The following is a 23611-nucleotide window of genomic DNA, read 5'->3' on the forward strand; positions in this document are numbered from 1 at the left end:
TTATTTTTTGTTTGCTTCTGCATTTAAAATCATGGAAAATGTGCAAAATGTAAAATTTTTTATTTTATTCTATTAGTTCACACATTTCTTATTCAAACAAAAGAATGTAAGTGTGAAAATCACTATCCGGGAAAATTGATGTTTTCAATTTTCTTAAGTTTGTTTGTATCCGGCTAAATACAATTCGTACCAACCTTCAAGTAAGTGATTTGGCATAATAGTTAACAGATCAGACGTTGAATTATTAGGACTTGAGATCGAGCCTACGACTTGACGGTTTTTTTTTTTTTTTTTTTTTTTTATTACAGTTATTGTATATGTTTTTTATAACTTTATAAAGTTATATATAATTATATAAAATTATGTATAACTAAATAAAATTATATATAATTTTTTTTCCGGGTATATAATTACGGTTTTAATGCCGTATTTTTTCTGTGTTATTACCGTAAATATTCTGATTTTATGTCGTAAATTTTTGGTAATAATGCGGCAAAAAAACTGGCCAAACTAACTTGAGTAATACCATATTTATACAGTATTTATACCGTATAATTCCGGTATTATTTCGGTATTTCCAAAACCGCGAGGGGTTATTTTAATCGGATTACTTTGATTTTTTAAAACCACTGCACTTTACAAAAAAGTCTCTAGTAAAAACACTAAATCAATTTTAGCTCCTCCAAATAAAAAAATTAAATTCAAAAATTAGTTCATTTTATAAAACAGTACTGTACATTCAAATAAAAATTTTTTATTGTTTTTATTTAGTTATTTCCTCGAGTAATATCGAAATAACTTTAAAATTATAAATTCGTTTTAAATATTTATCGAGCCAAAATTAATAAACTCAAATATTAATTCATACTCTTAATTTAATTTTTTAATTAATTAATTTTTTTTTTTTTGTTACAAATTAATTACAATATTACACTATTTATAATTTCTTACAATTGCTTAAATTAGTCAATTACTGTTTACACTTTAAAGAAATTAAATGCTTATTTAATTTGTAAAAAATTCGGAAAAATATATTTAATAATGACTTTTGTTTCTTTATTTATTGCAGGTAAAGTTTACTGACCAACTAATAAACCAGCTTATTATAGTTTATTAATCTATTAAACTCAATAATGGGTAACACAAAATTATTGATGTTCAAAAAAAGGATAACGAAATTATTACAATTAATGATAGAAAATAATTTTTAATTTAAACATTTAAATTGATTATTATAATTAATTAATCATTAATAAGTTACAAATAATTAATACTCAATTATCAATGACAAAAAAAAAATATTAATACCATACATGAATTTATTTTTTACATCTAAATCTTATCAAAATTTTATTTAAAAAAAAAAAATCAACCAGTATTTTTTTTTTTATACGCAATTAATAATTCGATTACGTTTTTACTGTCATGCAAATTTTGATCTGTTGAGTCGAAATGAGAAATTAAATTTCGTTCTTTTCTAATCTGAGAATCCGAAAATAAAAATTCGAAAAACGTGTAAATATTTTTTAACAAAAAAAAAAGAAATAAAGAAATATCACGCAATGAAACAGAATAAAAAAAAAAGTCATTTATGTAAAAAACAAAAAAAATCAATTAATTTGATAAATTTAAAAAAAAAGTAGTATTGAAATGGAAATATTTCAAAGTTTGTTTACTAATAAAAAATTTTTTTTTATATTATAGACTCAAAATTTATTTTTACTTTTGTTTCATTGTATACGACTTAACAAATTGTTAAATTGTAAAAAGAAATGAAGTAATTTTTACGTAAGATCAATAATTATCGAATTATCGCCAGTTAAATCAACTAATTCAGTCGGTTGCAAGTTAATATTGTTATTATTACTATTACTATTACTATTATTGTTAGTATTATTATTATTTTTTTTTTTAATATTATTATCATTATTATTATTTCTTTTTTCTTTTTTTTTTTTACTAGACGCAGACAATGAGGAAGAGGAAGACGAACATGTAGATGAGCTTGAAGACTGAGATGAAAGTGAAGAAGAAGAAAGCGAAAGTGCTGATGAAGCGGACAAATTATTTGTCGGAGACAAATGAGTGTCTGTTATACTAACAAAATTTTTTTTCTGCTGACCGGAAGTTGTTGGAACTGAATCCGATCTATTGTTATATTCTTCTACGTCTGGTACATAAGGCTCAAGTGTTAAATAATTCGGACCCTGAAAAAAAAAAAAAAAACAAAAAGTTGGTTTCAATTTAAAAAAAAATATTTTTATAAGAATTAATTATTCATAAAACATTAAGTAATTAAGTTAATTATACATTTAAAAAAATATAAAAATACATTACCATAAGTCTTTTGGAAGAATATCCATACTCTGGAAGACTCAAATTTAAAGGACTGAGTTTTCTTTTGAAATAAGAAAACATACTGCCATTTTGAACATGGGGTTCATTTTCTTTATTTTCAATAGACTTAATAACCAAATTATAGGGCATGCAAGACGAATCATTGCCTCGACTCACAGGTCTCTCTTCTCTCATATTATCATCGGTATCAGGCATCGTTGACATTAATATTGAATCATTATTTATTGTACTAGACGTTGGTGTTTCTAAAGGACGTAATCTAACTTCCGTTAAAATGCCCCTTAAAGTATCAACTTCGTGAGCTTTATTCAAATATTTATTTTCTGCTTCTGCTAATTGATGCTCAAGTTTTTCAACTTTAGCGGTGTACTGACTAACATGTAATTCTAATTTTTGAACTAATGATTTGTAATGTTCGTGTGCTGTCTTTTCGTGAATCAAGTAACTGAAAAAAAAAAAAAAAAAAAAATTAGTTATATTTTTTTTGACACACAGATATTCAAAAAATGATTTACCCTTTTAAACTTTCTAATTCAACTTTAATTTTAGTAGTTTGTTCTTTGTAATATCTACTTTCTTCACAAGCAACTTTATGACCCTTCAATTGTTCTTCAAGAGCAAAAATAACAGCATCCAACTTTCTTACTTCATTGGTCTGCTTTGATAAATCTTGATCCAATCCACTTATTCTCTGCTCATAACTTTTTTTTTGTGCCGTCAGTTTCAATATCTTAAATATTTAATAAAAAATAAATTTCATGATTTCATCGAAATAAAGAAACGAATATTATTATTAATTTTCTAAAAAATAACATTTGTACTAAAATACAAGCGTGCGCGTGTGTGTGTGTGTGTGTGTACGTGGGTGTATGTAAACTTTTTTTGTCCGACGATATCTTTGGAACGAATCAACCGATTTGAACGTTCTTGGTGGCAATTGAAAGGGCTCACCAAGACTTAAAATTGATTATATTTAGGAGTTGATCGGTTGTGTAGTTTACAAGTTATACGAAAAATAAAAATTAAAAAAATTTTTTTTTTTTGGTTTTTTGCGTATAACATAAACTACTCGACCGATTCACCGCAAAATGTAATCAGTTCTAAGTCTTGGTGATCTTTTTCGATTACCGCCAAGAACGTTAACAAACAAAAGTTAATTTATAATTTATATACTAATGAAACTTATATATTTTTCTCTATTGAATGTAAGTAGAATAATTCTGAAATGTAATTGTAGTTGATTCACATCTAAGGTAATGCATAACCTGAAAATGTCTTATTAATTATTTTATATTTATAAATAAATATTATTACTATTTTCAGATAAATGTTTATAACTATTTTCAATGGAAAATTACTATCATTCAACAGACAATTACTTGATGATATTGAAATGGAAGACTTATTAAATGAATTTTACTTTTAAAACCTAATTGATGGATTGAAGAATTTAAATCAACAAATCGATGTATTAAAAGAATGCAATGAATACGTAGAGCCTAAAAAAATACCACTTGATTACAGAATGGAGAACGTATTTGATCGGAAAACTTGTACATATATATTGATTCTATTTTAGTCAGCGGCTTAATATATAATAATGATATGAATTTTTGTATTTTTTAATGTGCATTAATCAATAAATATTGGTTTCTCTGCATCAAGAAGTGAATCAGTAGTTACGACTAATTACATCTATTACGATCACTAATTTATTCAGTAACAATTTTACTGATTAGAATAGTGAAGCGATTTTTACCCGTATGAAAAAACAATATATGGTTAAAATATATAAAATTATATATGTTTGCAACAAAAAAATTTATGATATATTATTTTGTATATTACAAAAAATCATATAGAGATTTTCGCCGATTTAATATAAAATTATATACAGTAGTAAATAGATGTATTCCAGATATGTAACTTATATGTTTTTTATATTAAGCTATATATACATTTACATTTACCGTATAATATATTGTATTGATATATTGCACACCTCAAGCGCGAAAGCGCCGGTGTGCTTTATGATCGCTCTAAATTTTTTGCCTCATTCACTCTCATTAAATTATCTCTAGACTTTTTTGATTACACTAAAATGGGTCAAATTTTATACCCACACAAAGACAATTTATTAAAGAATAACTTTGACCCAATATTAAGTCGATTAATTATTCCATGAATTAAATATAAATTATTTTAATCCCAGTGACACGAGTTGTCAATTGTCCTGTATGAAACTTAGTAAACCAAATAACTCTCGATAGACACAATTAATCGGCCAAACTTTTTTTTTATTATCTTTGTATTTTTGATCACAAGAACCCTATTGAAAATTACTGTCTAAATCCTTTTAGTTTAATTGTAATTAAATAAAATAATAAGACTGATTATTCACGAAAAGTTTAGCGGCCATTTTTATTTTTACTATTGTTATTATTACAAAAGTAAATTTTTTGTTCTTTTTTTCTCCTCATCAACTACTAGCAGCAGCACTAGCGTAAAACAGTAGGATTGAAAAAAAAAAGAGGGACATCTACAACAAAAATGCGAGATATTTAGAAAAAATTTAATAAAAAAAAAGAAAATTAAACTGGAATGAAGAAAATAAAAAAACCAAATTAATAATTTAAAAGTTGAATAAAAAAATTCATAAAAAAAAAATAAAAGTAATGATTAAAAATAAAATGAGCGATTGAGGTGTGCAATTTTGGATTTTCCAACATTTTTTCCTTTTATATTCAAAAAATATAAAATTTTTATATGAAATGAAATATATGGTAGCATATAATTTATATTATGTATGGCACCATATATTTTTTTTGTTATATTTAAGCATATATTTTATTCGGTGTATGTATATGTATATGGGTATATATATTCGCATCAAATTAACTAATTTTGAAAATTTTAATTGCAATTTAAAGAGTATATTAAAATTTAAATCTAATTTAATTGGAGTTGGTCATACGAATAAGAAACTTTTTTTTTCCATACACAATACAAAATATATGTTTTATATATGATCAGAATATATTTTTCGTATATGATAGAAATACATATTTTTATGTATGATAAAAATATAGTTTTCGTATATGAAAAGAATACATATTTTCATATGTGATAAAAATATATTTTTTGTATATGACTAACATATATATATATTATACATGCTAAATATATACGGACTCGTATATGATGAATATTATATTTTTTAGTATAAAAAAAAATTTATCAGAAAATATAGTTAAATTCGCTACATATATTTTTTGATATTTATCATATATTTTGACCATATATGTTATTTTCATACGGGTTGTATACTGGTTGAATCAGTAACATTTTACTGATTTGCAATGATATACTTGGGACTATTTACATCAGTAAATATTCACTGATAATCAGTGAATATTCACTGATTCAGATTAAGAGAGTATCAAAAACGGCGCAAGCAAATAGTTAGATATTTAAAAATAAAAACACTTAATTATTAAGCTTCTAGAGGCTTATGTGGTTCGAAATAAATAAAAAAAAATATCCTCAAAGTTTCAGGTCTCTATCTCAATTTTAACCCGTGCCGCACAGCGATGTAAGTTTCCCATTTAAATAACACGGGGTTTTTGGCATTGAACGATTAATTTTTTATTCCGGCTAAAGCAATTGTTCGAAAAATTTGAAACTCTGTAGACTTTATCCTTATATTAGCAGTTATTCCTCAGAATTTTTACAGTTTTTCAGCTACTATAATTTTGGGGGTACAGCATGATGAGAAAAAGGAAAAAAATTATTTTTTTTATTTTTAGCTAAAATTTTGTTCAAATAACATATCAAATCACTCTGCATCCTTATCAGAAGTTCTTACTTTTTTTCATTCTCGCACCTAAGTGGGTGAACGGTATATCATTGTTGCACTAATACAGTAATCAGGAACTTTGCATTAGTGTGCAGTACCCTGGTTAAAAAAGTGAATTAAAAAGGATTAAAAAAGCACACATACTTAATACTCCTTAATACTCTTTAATACTCTTAATTCTCCGGAGAATTCAGATCGAACATAAAATGAATCCTTTTTAATTCTCCATCATCTAGCGACAAAATTATTATCGTTTTAGGATTAAAAAGAATAAAAAAGGATTAAATATTTTTAATCCTAACTTATCCTTTTTAATTCTAAAATAATATTGCAATTTCTGATCGCGCGGCGGATTCAAAAGTATAAAAGAGGATTCAAAAAATTTTAATTCTAACTAATTCTTTTTAATTCTAAAAAAATATTCAATTTCTGTTCCCGTGGAGGATTCAAGAGAATAAAAGAGGATTAAAAAAAGTTTAATCCTAACTAATTCTTTTTAATTCTAAAATAACTTTGAATTTCTGTCCTCGCGGAGGATTCAAGAGAATAAAAGAGGATTCATAATAGTTTAATCCTAACTTATTCTTTTTAATTCTAAAATCATATTTAATTTATGTTCCCGTGGAGGATTCAAGAGAATAAAAGAGGATTGGAAAAAGTTTAATTCTAACTAATCCTTTTTAATTCTAATATAATATTAAAATTCTGTTCCCAAGGAGGATTCAAGAGAATAATAGAGGATTCTAAAAAGTTTAATCCTAAGTAATTCTTTTTAATTCTAAAATAATATTTAATTTCTGTTCCCGTGGAGGATTCAAGAGAATAAAAGAGGATTGGAAAAAGTTTAATGCTAACTAATCCTTTTTAATTCTAAAATAATTTTAAATTTCTGTTCCCGAGAAGGATTCAAGAGAATAAAAGAGAATTCTAAAAAGTTTAATCCTAACTAATTCTTTTTAATTCTAAAATAACATTGAATTTCTGTCCTCGCGGAGGATTCAAGAGAATAAAAGAGGATTCAAAAAAGTTTAATCCTAACTAATTCTTTTTAATTCTAAAATAACTTTGAATTTCTGTTCTCGCAGACGATTCAAGAGAATAAAAGAGGATTCAAAAAAGTTTAATTCTTACTAATCCTTTTTAATTCTAAATTAATATTAAATTTCTGTTCGAAAAAGGCTCTTTAGAAAACTGGAGGAAGTTGGGGTCAAGGGAAGGATGCTGAGATACATAAAAGCTATATACGAAAGAACGGAGAACAGAGTGGTGGTAAATGGGAAAGTGACAAGAAAATTCAGGTCAAGAAAAGGGGTGAGACAAGGATGCCCGTTAAGCCCCCTGCTGTTCAATTTGTTCCTAGAGGATGTGGATAAAGAGTTTGAAAAAAGGAACGTGGGCGGAATAGTGATAGGAAAAATCAAAATATTCCTAGGAAAATATGCGGATGATGTGGCGATACTAGGGGAGGATGAAGGAAGTCTCAGGAGGATGTTGGAAATACTCAGAAAATATGCAGAGGAAAATGGGCTGAGGGTCAACACACAAAAGACAAAAGTGATGGTGGTAGGAAGCAAAGGAAGAGCAAATAAAGAGAAGTCGAAATGGAAGTTTGGCGGAGAAGAAATTGAAGAGGTGAAAGAATTTAAATACTTAGGATGTTGGATGACAAACACGAATAACTGGAGAAAGCACATGAGATACCTGGCAGGCAAAGCACAAAAGGCGCTGCGGGCAACATGGGGACTCATCAAAAGAACGGACAGAAGTACAATAAAGGACAGAATGTACTTATATGACACATTGGTGAGATCAGGGGCGTTATATGGGGTGGAGATATGGGGATGGAAGGGCAGTCAAGAAATAGAAAAAGTGTACAGCAGATATTGCAAAGCAGCGTTAGGGGTAGCAAAGAACACGCCGGAATACGTATGGAGAACGGAAGCAGGTATGGAAAGCATCAAGGTGGTGATTAGAAAAAGAGCATGCAAATTCATAAAAGATATAATGGAAGCGGAAGAGGCAAGATGGACCAAGATATGCCTAAGGGAAGAATGTAGGAACATTCTGAACAATGAACCATCAAAATGGGGAAGGGAGTTTAAGGAAGCAATGGAAGAGATGAAATGTGAGGACGTGATAAAGAGGATTTGGAACAGAGAAGATAAAGAAAAAATAAAAGAAAGACTAGAGGAAGGAATAATCATGTTCAGGGAAAAAATAATAAGAGAGGACGAGGAAAAGATTAAAAACTCATCATACAATCCGAGATTCAAGTTCATAAAAACCAACGTCGGCGGAGAACCCTATTGGATGGACAGGAGGATTCCGACGTGGGTAAAGGAAACATGGTGTAGACTAAGATGCGGGAACATAGAGAAGGCAGGAAAAAAAGGGTTTAGTGATTGGTCGTGTAGAGTATGTGGAAATGATGAAGAAACGCTAGAACACATATTCAGATGTAGAGAAGTCCAAAGAGGGATGAAAAGTGAAACGAAAGAGTGGATACACGAATGGACGAAGGATAAATGGGAGGCAGACTTCGACTGGCTGATTATGCAAACGCTAAGAGGGGAACCCATAAAGGAGATATGTGAGTACATAAAAAAATTCCAAGAAATGTCGAAAAAGAGAACGGAAGGGGAGGAGAGGTAATTAAGAACAGAAAGTAATGAAAAGAACGAAGGCTGTGTAAAGATACCAAAGAAAAGTAAAGTTTAAAAAAAAAAAAAAAAGCTGTGATATAATTAAGAAATAAGCAAGCAACAAAGAGAAGCAGTTCAAGGGAAAGAAGAGAAAGTCAAAAGATAAATTAAAGTAAAGAAAAATACATGAAAGTTAACTAATATGTAAAAATGTAAAAGGATGTAATTATCTATACATTGAATAAACTATTATTATTATTATATTAAATTTCTGTTCCCGTGGAGGATTCAAGAGAATAAAAGAGGATTCAAAAAAAGTTAATCCTAACTAATTCTTTTTAATTATAAATTAATATTTAATTTCTGTTCTCGCGGAGGATTCAAGAGAATAAAAGACGATTCAAAAAAGTTTAATTCTAACTAATTCTTTTTAATTCTAAAATAACTTTGAATTTCCGTTCTCGCGGAGGATTCAAAAGTATAAAAGAGGATTCAAAAAATTTTAATTCTAACTAATTCTTTTTAATTCTAAAAAAATATTCAATTTCTGTTCCCGTGGAGGATTCAAAAGAATAAAAGAGGATTGGAAAAAGTTTAATTCTAACTAATCCTTTTTAATTCTAAAATAATATTGCAATTTCTGATCGCGCGGAGGATTCAAAAGTATAAAATAGAATTCAAAAAATTTTAATTCTAACTAATTCTTTTTAATTCTAAAAAAATATTCAATTTCTGTTTCCGTGGAGGATTCAAGAGAATAAAAGAGGATTCGGAAAAATTCAATTCTAACTAATTCTTTTTAATTCTAAAATAATGTTGCAATTTCTGTTCTTCCCGTGAATTCGAGAGAATAAAACAGGATCCGAAAAAGTTATATTCCATCTTATTTTTTTTTAATTTCAAAGTCATGTTGCAATTCCTGTTCTCGCCGAGAATTCGAGAGAATTGTCACCATAACAAAAAAAATTATTTTTCTTTTAAGGGCATTCTCAGACAGTGCCCCCCACTTTTTAAAAATATGCAATGACTTTCAACTATCATAACCGTATTAAAATTTTATTAATCAATTAAAAAAAAATCAAAATTTTAATTGAAAAAAGGACAACGTAGTCGTAATTTCGTTACGATATAGAATTTAGAAAAAATTACTTACCCAACAAAATTAAAAAATTCTAATTATAAAATTGACAGGACGATTTCACGAAAATTTATTTAACGAATTTTGTTTAACTTCGAATTGATATCAAGTGTAAATAATTTTTTTTTTATATCTATATATCGGCGAAATTACAACTACGTTGTCCTTTTTTCAATTAATGCTTCAATTTTTTTTTAATTAATTGCTAAAAATTTGATACGCTTATAACAGTTGAAAGTCATTCAAAATTTTTAAAAAGTGGGGGGCACTGGCTGAGAATGGCCTTAAACTTTGAAAAAACAAAATAATAATGATTAGTAATTATTTATATATTAAAATTTTATTCTGGGAAAGAAAAGAAATAATAATTTTATACGTGAAATTTTATTTTTTTTTATGTAGAAATTTGTGGAAAAAAAAAGTAATTAAAAGAGAAAAAGGCAACGGGAAAAAAATGTAAGAGTGATCGTGAGACGCTCGCCGACCGACAATCTGGCGGGAGAGAGTAAGTGAGCGAAAGTTAGTTCCGCGCTCACCGCTAGAGCGTGCGGGCTTCTTGGATATGGACACTTATAGTAGAAGTGTTAAAAGCAAATGCAGCGGACGTTAATCGTCAGTCTTCACTCTACTGCTACCAAGTGAACTTTGCGTAGCAGAGTGGGAAGTACCTACTGGTAGTGGCGCAGTATACCCTGCACCACGTCCTATATATATATATCTGGTATAGATAATATATTATTTTTGGTATAACCAGTGGTCTTCCCCATGGACAATTCGGGATATCCATCCCAGTTCGGGCTCTCTATATTTTTCTTGAGAATAGTTCTTTATTCTTTTCGATTAATATGAAGAGAATTAAAAAGCATTACAAATTTCAAAATATGAATTCTCCTCAATTCGATTTAATTCTCTGAAGAGAATTAAAAAGTATTAAAAATTACAAAATATGAATTCTCCTTAATTCTAGTTAATCCTCTGAAGAGAATTTAAAAGTATTAAAAATTTTAAAATATGAATTTTCCTCAATTCTATTTAATTCTCTGAAGAGAATTTAAAAGTATTGAAAATTTCTAAATATGAATTCTCCTTAATTCTATTTCATTCTCTGAAGAGAATTAAAAAGGATTCAATTCATTTTTAATCCTCTTTAATTCTCTTTTTTAACCAGGGTAAAGTGTTCCTTAAAAGGATTTTTTGAATTTATTACGATCACCTCACAAACGGTTCCAATTACGACCGATAAAAATTCCCTTAAAGTTTGAGCTCTTAATTCCAACGGGACCACGTGCCGCAAATTTTGTTTTTGTGATTTTTTAAGTTTATTATATTTATTTATATAAGAGATCTATTTTATTAATAATTTATTATAGTTTGAATTGTAAATAAATAATTATTTCGATATTGTAATACACAAAACTATCAACCTTTTGTTTATTATTTATTGCTTAAAACAAATAATAAACTTAATGGTGACCAACTTATTTCAGCAAGTATTGAAAGAAATTTAATTTATTGATAATATTTATTAAATGTTAAACTAAGGCATAATATGATTAGTGGCATAGACATGCCAATCTCAGATATCAATTGAATGCAATATGTATTTTTGAAAAAGACACAAAGTCAAATAACATGAAAAAAAATATTTCTTGAAAAAATCACAAAAAAAATTTTGCGGTAACTCTTCCCGTTAGAATTAAGAGCTTAAACTTTAAGGGAATTTTTTCTGTTGTAATTGAAACTATTTTGAGAGGTGATCGTAATAAATTCGAAAAATTCTTTTAAGATACACTCTAGTGCACATTAACGCACTACTGTTTTATTTAGCGAAGTGCGCTTTAATTTTTTGAAAACATTCGTTTGTTCATAAGAAAAACTCGTTCAAAGCTCCTGATTACTATATTAGTGCAACAAAGCCCACTTGGGTGCGAGAATGAATAAAAGTAAGAACTTCTGGTAAGGATGCAGTGGTTTGATATGTTATTTAAAAAAAAATTTAGATAGAAATAAAAATTTTTTTTTTTTTTTTTTTTCATCGTGCTGTACCCCAAAAATTATAGCAGCTGAAAATCTAAAAATTCTGAGGAGCAGCTGCTAATAGAAGGATAAAGTCTACAGAGTTTCAAATTTTTCGAACAATTACTTTAGCCGGAATAAAAAATTAATTGTTCAATGCCAAAAACCCCGTGTTATTTAAATGGGAAACTTACATCGCTGTGCGGCACGGGTTAAAATTGAGATAGAGACCTGAACCTTTAAGGATATTTTTTTTTATTTATTTCGAACCACATAAGCCTCTGGGAGCATAAAAATTCGAAAATGTCCAAAATAAGGACCATCCTAATATATATATATATATATATATATATACACTAATGCAAAAAATTAAAGGAGCAGAAAAATTTTATAAATTTTTTAGTGATTTTTGGAAGGCTGTAACTTGGTGAAAAATAATCGTATCGAGATTTTAAAAAAGCATTTGATAGCTTAAAATCTCTAGTTTAGGTGCATTTTTTTCAAAAGTTTTTAAAAGCTCCGGTTATTGCACAAACATGAGAAATACCGCGAGACAAAAAATTAAAAAATTTTTTTTTTTTCCAAAGAGCCCACGGACCGCGGAAAAATTCTTTTAACTAAACGAATGCATATCTCGTTTAGCAAATTTATTCAGCTTCAATTTGTTTTTTTTTTTAACCTCGTAGGACGATTTGTCACAGAGATATCAGCCTTCAAATAGAAAATGATCCTTTTGGCTTTGATCATCGATATTTCAAAAGAAGATCATACTTTTAAAGTTTGAATATAGGAAAAATTCTATCCAATAAAGAAGAGAATTGAATCATGTTTTGAATTGAATTTTAAGTTTTAAACATTAAATCAATGGCTACAAAAAAAAATCGACGTTTTTTCAGAACACGTGACGTGTAATTCATAGAATAAAATATTTTTTTCATTTTCGAACAATATTTTTAAAGTCAAAATTAAAAATATTGTGAAATTGCCAATAAACTATTCTGGTTAAGCTTTAACATTAAATAACTGAGCCGAGTGGAATAAGTAAAAAATCATAAGAGACCTTTTTTGTAGATCGTTCAATTCCCTACGAGATCAAGTATTAATCTTTGCTATCTGTTGATTAGATGCTGAGTAATAAAATTTTAAACATAAAAAAATTTTTTAGCTATGTTATTTAAATAGGAAATAAAAAATTGCAAATAGGCACCTCTCAATATTAATATTAAGAGCTCAAATTTTAACAGAATTTTTTTTTCATCATCTCAAACAACATTTTCACTGTAACTAAAGAAAAAAAAATAGTCACTTTTTTTGGCCCACCCTAATATATACATTAGGGTGATCCTTATTTAGGGTATGTTCGAATTTTTTTTTGAGATAGTCTTGAATAGGTTCCGAAATAACACTGAAGAAGTTCTGTTTTTACTTTGGAATTTTTTAATTCATGAACTAATAAACGGATTATATCCACAGGAAAGATCTCTTATGATTTTTTGCTAACTTTACTGGTTCAAAAGTTATTCGAGGTCAAAATCGAAGTTCTACTCAATTCCATGGTTTTTCCATTTTTATCGTGGTTTAATGATTTCAAAATGTAAAAAGGATTATAATTTAAATTCTAGATGATTTTTCTTACCTTGAGGTTTGCTCTAATAGAAAAGTAATAATTGATTAAATATTATTAAAATTTAAATGGAAAATAAAAAATACCAATACTAGCATATCTATTTTTTAATCATAGTGATTTTTTCATGAAGTCTTCTTCTTCCAGAATATCATCGATTGTAATCTTTTCTTTTTCCGTATGTAGCTTACTCACAATTATGAATTTTGATTCTAATGAAACATCTTTATCAAAAATTGCCATGATCGATAACTCTGGCGATAAGTACCATAGATGATTCATGAATCTAGTTTGAATTTAAAATTAAAGTTTATCAAAATTTTTACCAGTTAAAATCAAAATCTTTCAACAATATGACCAAAATATCTTGCGTATACCAAAATTTAAAAAATACTACAAACTTACAATTCAAGAATAATAAAAAATTTAGTGTCACTAACTTTTTAGGATCATGGTTAACCTGGAATTTTTCTGAAAAATAGAGCCATCTAGAATATAAATTATTACACTTTTTGCATTTTTGAATCATTAAATCACGATAAAAATGGAAAAACCATGGAATTGACTAGAACTTTGATTTTGACCTCGAATAACTTTTGAACCAGTAAAGTTAGCAAAAAATCACAAGAGACCTTTCTTGTGGAGCGTTAAATTTGCCACAAGAATAGTCATGTGTCGATATAATCCGTTCATTAATTCATGACTTAAAAAATTCCAAAGTAATAACAGAACTTCTCCAATGTTATTTCTATTCAAAACTTTGGCTGTCGTGGGGCCGGATTAATTTTAAAATTAAGAGCTGCAATTAGGCACGAATTTTTTTTTATATATTCGGAACCTATTCAGGACTATCCCAAAAAAAATTCGAACATACCCTAAATAAGGACCACTCTAATGTATATATTTAATAAAAAAATTCCACTACTCGCTATTTTGTAATAATTATATTTTCACAATGAAAAACTTGACGCATTGAAGGCAGAAATTTTCTTCTTTCTTTTTTTTTTTAATTAAAGAAAAATATAACGGATCGGAATCGCATGATCAGTCCAGGCTCATAATTTTCGTTAGAACATACACTATTTTTGAGATTTTTTTCAAGGAGAAAAAAAAAGTGTCCTACATCTTTAAAATTGCACTTTTATGTTTAAAACCAAAAAGAAAAATGAAAATGAAGAATTTTCAAATTTTTTAATATTTTTGGATGAAAGTTTACTTAAAGCTGAAAAAAATTATGTACGACTTTATATAATTATCTATATTTTTCATAAAGTTATGAGCATTCAAATATTTTTTATCTGAAATTATCAAAAATCCATAACTTTTTCTAAAAGCGATATAAAAATTAAAAAAAAAATCATGGATGCGTTTTTTAACAAGGACTATAACATGTCCAAAAATTCGCTAAATAAATAATGGTCGGGTTCACGACCTCGGTGATTTGGCGTGGAACCCTGCTTAGAAAATCTCATAGAATCCAATAAATTGTCATAAACTCCCATAGAGATTTTATAAGAATTAATGAGTTCTATGAGAAGTGATATAGTTAAGTATAGGGCCTTATACATACAGCTATGAGAATCTATCGGATTTTTTAAACAGAGAATGCCCCATATATACAGATCAATCAAAGTATAATTTTTACTTAGTAATTGCGTTGAAAATACGTACAGTTATCTCTAATTAATACTTTATTGATGACAAACAAAAAATTGGGCGTCAAATAATACCAAAAAATGAAAAATATAATATCATTACAAAAGCATTCCTACCAAAAACATTCTCTGTATAAAATCGCGCTAAGTACACGTTTAAAAGTAAAAAACAATTATTTTTTACAAAAAAAAAAAAAGAAGTTATATCGAAAAATACCAAGTATGTAATATAATTCAAAATCATGGAAAACATTTTCATAAAATTTCAAAAAAAATTGAATAACAAAATTTCAATGTACTCGGAGTGCTTACAAAATAGTGAAAAAAAGAACATCTTTTGATTTTATTAGAAATTAATATTGCTTGAATAAATTTAGTAACGCAAACCAATACATTGAAATTTTGTTATTCAATTTTTTTTGAAATTTTGTGAAAATATTTTCCATGATTTTGAATTATATTACGTACTTGGTATTTTTTCGATATAACTTCTTTTTTTTTTTTGTAAAAAATAATTGTTTTTTACTGTTAAACGTGTACTGGGTGCGATTTTATACAGAGAATATTTTTGGTAGGATTAACATCCCTGATTGAGAAAAATAATTTGAAATGATTCAAAACCATTTGAAATGATTTAAAACAATTTGAATCGACTAATATATAGATATAGACTTAACATGGCTTAAATCATTTTTCTTAATCAGGGATCTTATTACAAGTTGAAAATTTCTTGATTCAATTTTACGTTTTCCAACATTTCTCTGTAATAGTTTTAGCAATAAAGTGTCAAGTTAGTTTAGATTGATTGGATTTAATTGTCAAGTATTATTAGTATTTTTGAAAAACCGAGTCAAATCTTATGAATCGTTTTTGAACGTTAGATTAACTATTTTATATTTTGTATTTCTCGAAATTGCGTCTGTTAGTTGAAACATCAATGCATATCGACATCCATATATTGAATGAAAATTAATTAATTATAGGATATACGGATTTTTTTATGATTAATTATGTTTGTTTATATCAGTTTATTTAGAATTCCTATTAAATTTATAATAAATCTAACGAGACTCAGATAACAAATTATTTCGTATAATTTTTTCTTTCATTTCAAACGAAAAAAAAATCTTTGGATTTATAGAAATAAAAATATGTAATATCAACTAATAGTACCTGAGATTCATGTAAACGTGTTAAATATTGCAATTTATCAATCTGTTCTTGTAATACTGCTGGGTCATCTTGGATCGTATCATCGTTAGTAAAATTTAAATAAAGACGTCGTATTTTTGTTGAATTTATATCTTTCCGACATTCCGGACATGTTTGTGATCTGATAAAAAAAAATATATTTATAAATATAAAATGAATTAATGCTTATATAAAATTAACAAATTAATTAATTGATAATATCATTAAATATATTACCAATTAATCAATTAACTATAAATTAATGTTTGAAATGATAAATATTATAATAAAACTTAATAAAAAAAAAAAAAAAAAAAATTCTAACCTCTCGATCCAGTCGTTAAGGCACTTATTGTGAAAAATATGACCACAATCAGTTGCAATTATATTATGATTTGATTGCAATCTTACCCAGCAAATTACACACGAACAATTCATGATCACGACATTTATTTGTAATTATTTATCGACATAAACATTAAATTTTTTGGATTTCAATGACCTCAATGACTATAAAAAAGTATGTGGACATGGAAATGGAAATGGAAAGTGTACTGGTGTGATATGGAGTTTTATTTTTTTTAAATGTGTTCTTTGTGATATATAGTAGGTGTAAGTGTAGGCGTAGGCATAAGTCTGGCTCTGGTTACGGTCACTTTAGTATAGATGGTGTAGATCGAATAAGACTGTGACTGTACATAGTAATATCCTACCAAAAACAGATTCTAAAGATTTTTTCAAAGTTTTTCAGAGAGGAGTCCGAAAAATTTCCACCAAGGAATTTATACGAAAAAAATTTATTAAACTAGTAAATAATTAGAAATAAAAAGATAAAAATGAATTTTAGGTTAAATCAATTTTTTTCGAGCCCTCCTCAGTAAATAAAGCGGTTAATTAGAAAAAAAAAATAAGGAGTGAAAATTCGTACGAATGTAAATTTGTTCGAAAAAAAAACCTATAGTAAAGGTATGTTACCCAGTGAAAAGTAACTAGACGGTGTTGTCGATAATGTAGGTTTCACAAAAAATAAGCGAGTAAAACAGTGAACTGCTTATAAAACAATTTTATTTTTAAATTCTAATAATATAAATTAAAATATTTATATCTTTAAAATTGTTTTAATTGTCGGATAGTTAGTTTTTATTATAATTTTACTATGTATTTATTATTATTGTGATTTTATTTTACTGTTAATACTTGCTAATGAGTTCAACAAATGTGTGAATGGTGCACCTGATGTAAACTTTCAAAAAAAATTTTTCCTTAAATAATAATAATAATAACATTACGAGATATCGCGTGCCAAAAGGTAAAAGGGCGCATTGCTACAGGTTAGTAGGGAATTATGTTAAAGGGCGCATAAAAAATTTTTTTCTTGCCATTTAGCTTTGAAATTTTTCGAAACGCAAAGATCTGCAAAAAAAAAAATTTGGGCATCCTTAAGTTAAAAGGACGTATCTCAAGACATACGCTCTTTTAGCTTTTGAAAAGTAACTTTTGAGAGGTTCTTTTATAATTATAAAAAAAATACTAATATAATTAAAAAAAAAAAAACAACAACAAATTTTAATGAAACCAAATTGTATATATTTTAAATTTATTCGTGCTTCCCGCCATTTTTTTTATTATTATTTTATTATTTCATAATTGAGCATTATTAGTCGTGCACTTTTGGATTTTCCAAATTTTTTTTTTTTTTTTTTTGTAACCGTTCAATTGTTTGATGGTTACACTGTTAGAAGTATTTATTTGAGCCAAATAAATATTTGTTAATAGTTAATAAATGATTTATTAAATGAGATTTATTTGGGCCAAATAAGCCATTTCTTAATAGTTAATAAATGGCTTATTTGAATAGAAAGAAATGACACGTGATGTTAATTAAGTAAGGTTATGACAAATAATTTATAGGACTGTTTAATTTTATTTTTTTAAAGAAAATAATGCACACAATTAATGTTAATTGAAGATAAAAATTATTATACAAAAGATATAAAAAAATGAAATATTATAATAAATTTTTACTAACAATCACACTCATTCCATTCAAAGTTATAACCTGAACTTCATGTGTCATTTCTTTCTATTCAAATAAGCCATTTATTAACTATTAAGAAATGGCTTATTTGGCTCAAATAAATCGGCACATTGACATCTCTACCGTAAAAATCTCTACCTCTAATGTAACTCTACCAAGAACAAGTCTACCCTAACTTTTTTACCATTCGCAGATTATACCATATGAAAATCCTACCAAAATATTACTATATCAAATATTATTTATACCAAATTTTTTCTTTATCATGAAATATCCCTACAATTTAGTAACTTTACCATTTGAAAACACTGCCACAACCACCTCTGTTATGAAAATCTGGTTCATTTTCATCTCTACCGTAAAAATCTCTACCTCAAATGTAACTCTACCAAGAACAAGTCTACCCTAACTTTTTTACCATTTGACAATTATACCATTTAAAAATCCTACCAAAATATTACTATAATAATTATTTTTTATACCAAATTTTTTCTTTACCACGAAACATCCCTTCAATTTTGTAACTTTACCATTTGAAAACTCCACCACAACCATCTCAGCCATGAAAATCTGACCCAAATCTATGTATACCTGAAATATCTAGGCCATTTAATAGTTGAACCAATTAAGGTCTACCATAAATATTTCTACCCCTTAATAAATTTACCACAACACAACTTTACAAAAAAAAAGCTTAACCAAATAACAAATTTACCTAATAATATTTCTACCTTATGAAAACTCTACCACTTTTTTAAATCTACCAATTTAAAACACTACCATAATAATCGCTACCATGAGAATTAAACTTCTTTACCTTATAAATGTGTTATCATATGATAAAAAGTACAGAACACATCAGTTCACTTCCGTCGGTAAGATAGACATTGTGGTTACATAGCTATTATATCTAGATTAAATTTTAAATATTATCTTTTGATAAAGCTTTGTAAGAGCATTATGCTTATGGAATTGGTTGTGATAATTTTGATACCTTTATTAACTTAGTGCAAAATATTAATAGTCTTTATAATTACAAAATATTTTAAATACTTTTTTTTCTTTTTTTTTTTTTTTTTTCTGCTGAGTTGAAAATTTCATTATTATAGATTAATAAATTTTTTATTGACATATTTATGGATAATTACTTTTATTATTTACGAAGAATGATACATTCGTTTTAATTAATCATTAAGAAAGAAATTACTCGTCGAAATTATCTTAAATTATAAATTTTTCTTTAATTTTCAATAACATTAAGAGTACATTAAAATAAAAAGGAATTTGTTACAATTTACTTTTTAAACAATTTTACGAAACTTATTCATCTCGATTAAAAACTTTAAAAAATAGGTTTTCATTGGAAATAATATTTTTATTTTTATACATCTTTTTTCAATTGAAACCAATTCATTCTAATTTAACTCAATTGAAATACATCGAATTCCAATTGGATTTTATAACTAGGGTACCTACCCAGGTAGCACACTTGCCTTCGTGACATCTATAAGATATCAGTTTTTAGGCAACTTTTTGATTTGTCGATAAGGCATCAACAATATATTGAAAAAACAATCAGAAATGTATGTCACCGAAAAAATACCTACTTAAAAGACTTAACACAAGTGACGACAAAAAGTAAATCACAAATAGTGGTAAAATAAGTCATCTAAATGTCTTTTCAATTGACATAAGACAGGAAAAACCACACAACTCGTCTCTGTCTCCGGAACCAACATTTTTATGTTGTATTCATACAAAAAACGATGACTTTGAGACAAAAAAAAATTTGTCTTGTCCTTTTAAAAGACATCTTAAAGTTGACTTTGTGCTACTTGGGTAAATGATATATTTTAAATTATTGGAATTTATATATTCTAAGAGAATGAAAGCCAGAAATTCAAGCCCGCCAGCTCACCCAAGACTAGCTGATTACACGCAAGATGAGTTATTCTTTTTTGGATTCAGTCTAAGCTTATTGAGGGGACACATGCGGCCAATCATTTTCGTGTGACTGAGACTCTGTCGAATAATTTAGATTTTTCAAAAGCATGGAAATGTCCTCTAGAAAGCCCGATGAATCCTCCACACAAGTGCATACTGTGGTAATTCTGCTCTATAAATTATTGATCATAAGGACTAATTGTATACATAAACGTAAAATTATTTAAACTGTAAAGATTTTATGATTAAAAAATAATGTAGATAGAAATTTTTAGATAAAAATTTGTATTATATAAATAATAGGGTGGTCCGTTTGGAACGACTATTTTTTTTTTTTTCGCTCCCACTGAAAAATATTGTTGTTGACATTGAAAAAAAAATTCTCTGAAAGTTTTAGCTCTTAATTTTAATTTTAAGTACTTTACATTTGATTTTGAAATTTTACCATTTAAAATACATGGAAAAGTTAGGATTTTATTTTTACTTCTCTATAGTTCAGCGGCGTTTTACGTTACGTTTATGTTCATAGGTGGGATTTGTAGGTATTTAGTTGCTCTTTCAGAGCTTTGAAGAAACTTTACCCTAACTTGTATATTTTGAGGTGGGGTCTTAGTATACTAACCCTAATAAATAATATCGTACATTTACAATGTAAAATTATTATCTAATAAAGTAATTATTATAATTATGTCAGTGTCATACAAGTTATTCTCGCATCGTACGTTGCCTTTCTTAAAACTTTCAACTTTTGTTTTACGTATTTCCCAAGTTTGACTTCTCCAGAGCTCGAAGTAGAGACAATATATTTCCATTTATGACGAAGACACTTGACACGCGTGTCGTGACCAACAGTTGTATTTATTTCTGATTTTTTGTGAGCTGACGTCCAATGTTTTTTCATCAGAAGTAAATACATTAGCAGTTCATCCCACTGGTAAATTAGCATAATGGAAATATATTGTCTCATCTTCGAGCTCTGGAGAAGTCAAACTTTGGAAAGCTGGCGGGCTTGAATTTCTGGCTTTCATTCTCTTAGAATATATAAATTCCAATAATTTAAAATATATCATTTACCCAAGTAGCACAAATTCAACTTTAAGATGTCTTTTAAAAGGACAAGACAAATTTTTTTTTGTCTCAAAGTCATCGTTTTTTGTATGAATACAACATAAAAATGTTAGTTCTGGAGACAGAGACGAGTTGTGTGGTTTTTCCTATCTTATGTCAATTGAAAAGACGTTTAGATGACTTATTTTACCACTATTTGTGATTTACTTTTTGTCGTCACTTGTGTTGAGTCTATTAAGTAGGTATTTTTTCGGTATCAGGCGTCTTGATCCCCCGACAAAATATCCCTGACAAAATATCTCCGACAAAATATCCCAAAAAAAAATATCCCTGGACAAAATGTCCCCGACAAAATATCCCTATGACAACAAAACCCCGACAAGTTATCCTTCGAATTCGTTGTAGTTTTTTAAAATTTAAATTAAAAAAAAAAATTATTAAAGGGCACAATGATAAAAGGGCACAACACGGTACCAAGCGTATATGTTGGTCCAATGTCGAATAAACCCTGCTTAAAAAATCCGATAGATTCTTATATCTGTATGTATAAGACCCTATACTTAACTATATCACTTCTTATAGAACTCATTCAATCTTATAAAATCTCTATGGGAATTTATGAGAATCTATTGGATTCTATGAGATTTTCTGAACAGGGAACACACTCTCTTAAATTTAAAACAGTGAAAATAGTGACTATTCACTGTTTACTAGTGAAAAGTATGTCACTAATTCAAACAGTGGTATACTTTTCTCTAGCAATAAGTGACTATTCACTGCCAAATAGTGATTGTCACGTAGTTTTCACTCATTTGTTTTTAGAGAGCACACAAAAACCATGTTAAAAGGGCGCAACACTATTACCCGCGTTTGCGTTGGCCTATTACCGAGCAAACATACACAAAAACCATGATTATACCTTGATTGAAATACTTGGCTTATATAGATTAGGACACATTGACAAAGATACAAAAAATTTTCCATTCACACACAACAGTACTTTACCAAGAGCATATGCATTACCTAAAATTCATAAACCTAACATGCCTTTTCAAATTATCATTTCATCAGTAAACTCTCCGATATGCAATCTAAACAAATGGTACACCAACATTTTGAGTCAAACAAGAAAAAAACAACCTCCTGATGTTAAAAATAGTTTTGAATTTAAGAAAGAAATAGACAAACTTAACAACATTCCTTCAGATTACATTCTAATATCCCTAGACGTAGTCTCATTATTTAGAAACTTACCATTAAAACTAATTAAAGCAATTTTAAGAAAAAACTGGGATAGAATATCAAAACATACTAAAATACCGAAAACACATTTTTTTAAAGGTTCAGATTTGTGTTTAGACAATTCTTACTTTACATTTTAAAATACTATTTGCAAACAAAAAAATTTTTTTATTTTTTTCTTTTAATATTTGGTGGTTTATCGTTTTATTCAAAAACTCCGGCTATTTAGGATTAATTGTCGGGAATTTTTTGTCGTGGGGATATTTATTTTGGGGATATTTTGTCTGGGGATATTTTGTCGGGGATATTTTGTCGGGGATATTTTGTCGGGGGATCAAGAATCATGGAACCATTTTTTCGGTGACATACATTTCTGATCGTTTTTTCAATATATTGTTGATGCCTTATCGACAAATTAAAAAGTTGCCTAAAAACTGATATCTTATAGATGTCACAAAGGCAAGTGTGCTACCTGGGTAGGTACTCACCCTAGTTATAAAATCCGATTGAAATTCGATTGAGTTAAATTAGAATGAATTGGTTTCAATTGAAAAAATCTGGGCGTCGGTTGACCCTGCGGGCCAGCCCCAAAACTTCCCTCTGTTTTCGAGCTCAAGGAGCTTGAAAACATTATTGTGAATACATTTTCGAGCTCCTCGAGCTCGAAAATACTTTGGTATGCCATTGTTTTCTAAAAAAAAATTTTTTAGCATTTCCTTCTCCCACAATATCTCATGAACGAATTAACTGATTTTGATGGTTGAGGCGGCAATCGACGCGCTTTATTAAGTTCTAGAGCTGATTAGATTTTGAAATTGATTTATTCAGCCGTTTTTGAG

At 27.7% G+C, this 23611-nt stretch overlaps 1 protein-coding gene across 1 annotated transcript; it reads right to left on the bottom strand.

The window, feature by feature from the left end:
* Nucleotides 1–1191: 1191 nt before the first annotated feature.
* On the bottom strand, nucleotides 1192–17111 carry LOC130673402 (myb-like protein I). The gene is made up of 5 exons (XM_057478389.1): nucleotides 16806–17111; nucleotides 16463–16622; nucleotides 2874–3088; nucleotides 2338–2803; nucleotides 1192–2207 (listed from the first exon to the last, which is right to left on the bottom strand). Exons 1-5 carry the CDS (start codon nucleotides 16916–16918, stop codon nucleotides 1785–1787), a joined length of 1377 nt encoding a protein of 458 aa, XP_057334372.1. The 5' UTR covers nucleotides 16919–17111; the 3' UTR covers nucleotides 1192–1784.
* Between the last annotated feature and the right edge of the window lie 6500 nt (nucleotides 17112–23611).

This window comes from Microplitis mediator, chromosome 8 (genome assembly GCF_029852145.1).
Source record: "Microplitis mediator isolate UGA2020A chromosome 8, iyMicMedi2.1, whole genome shotgun sequence".
In the NCBI taxonomy this organism is placed as follows: domain Eukaryota; kingdom Metazoa; phylum Arthropoda; class Insecta; order Hymenoptera; family Braconidae; genus Microplitis; species Microplitis mediator.

What these genes read in the sequence shown, in the direction of transcription:
- LOC130673402 (XM_057478389.1), bottom strand. Translation starts at nt 16,918, where the DNA reads ATGAATTGTTCGTGTGTAATTTGCTGGGTAAGATTGCAATCAAATCAT. An exon ending in CACGTTTACATGAATCTCAG is followed by an intron (nt 3,089 to 16,462) that starts GTACTATTAGTT and finishes TAAATATTTAAG; the next exon opens with ATATTGAAACTGACGGCACA. An exon ending in GAATTAGAAAGTTTAAAAGG is followed by an intron (nt 2,804 to 2,873) that starts GTAAATCATTTT and finishes TTTTTTTTTCAG; the next exon opens with TTACTTGATTCACGAAAAGA.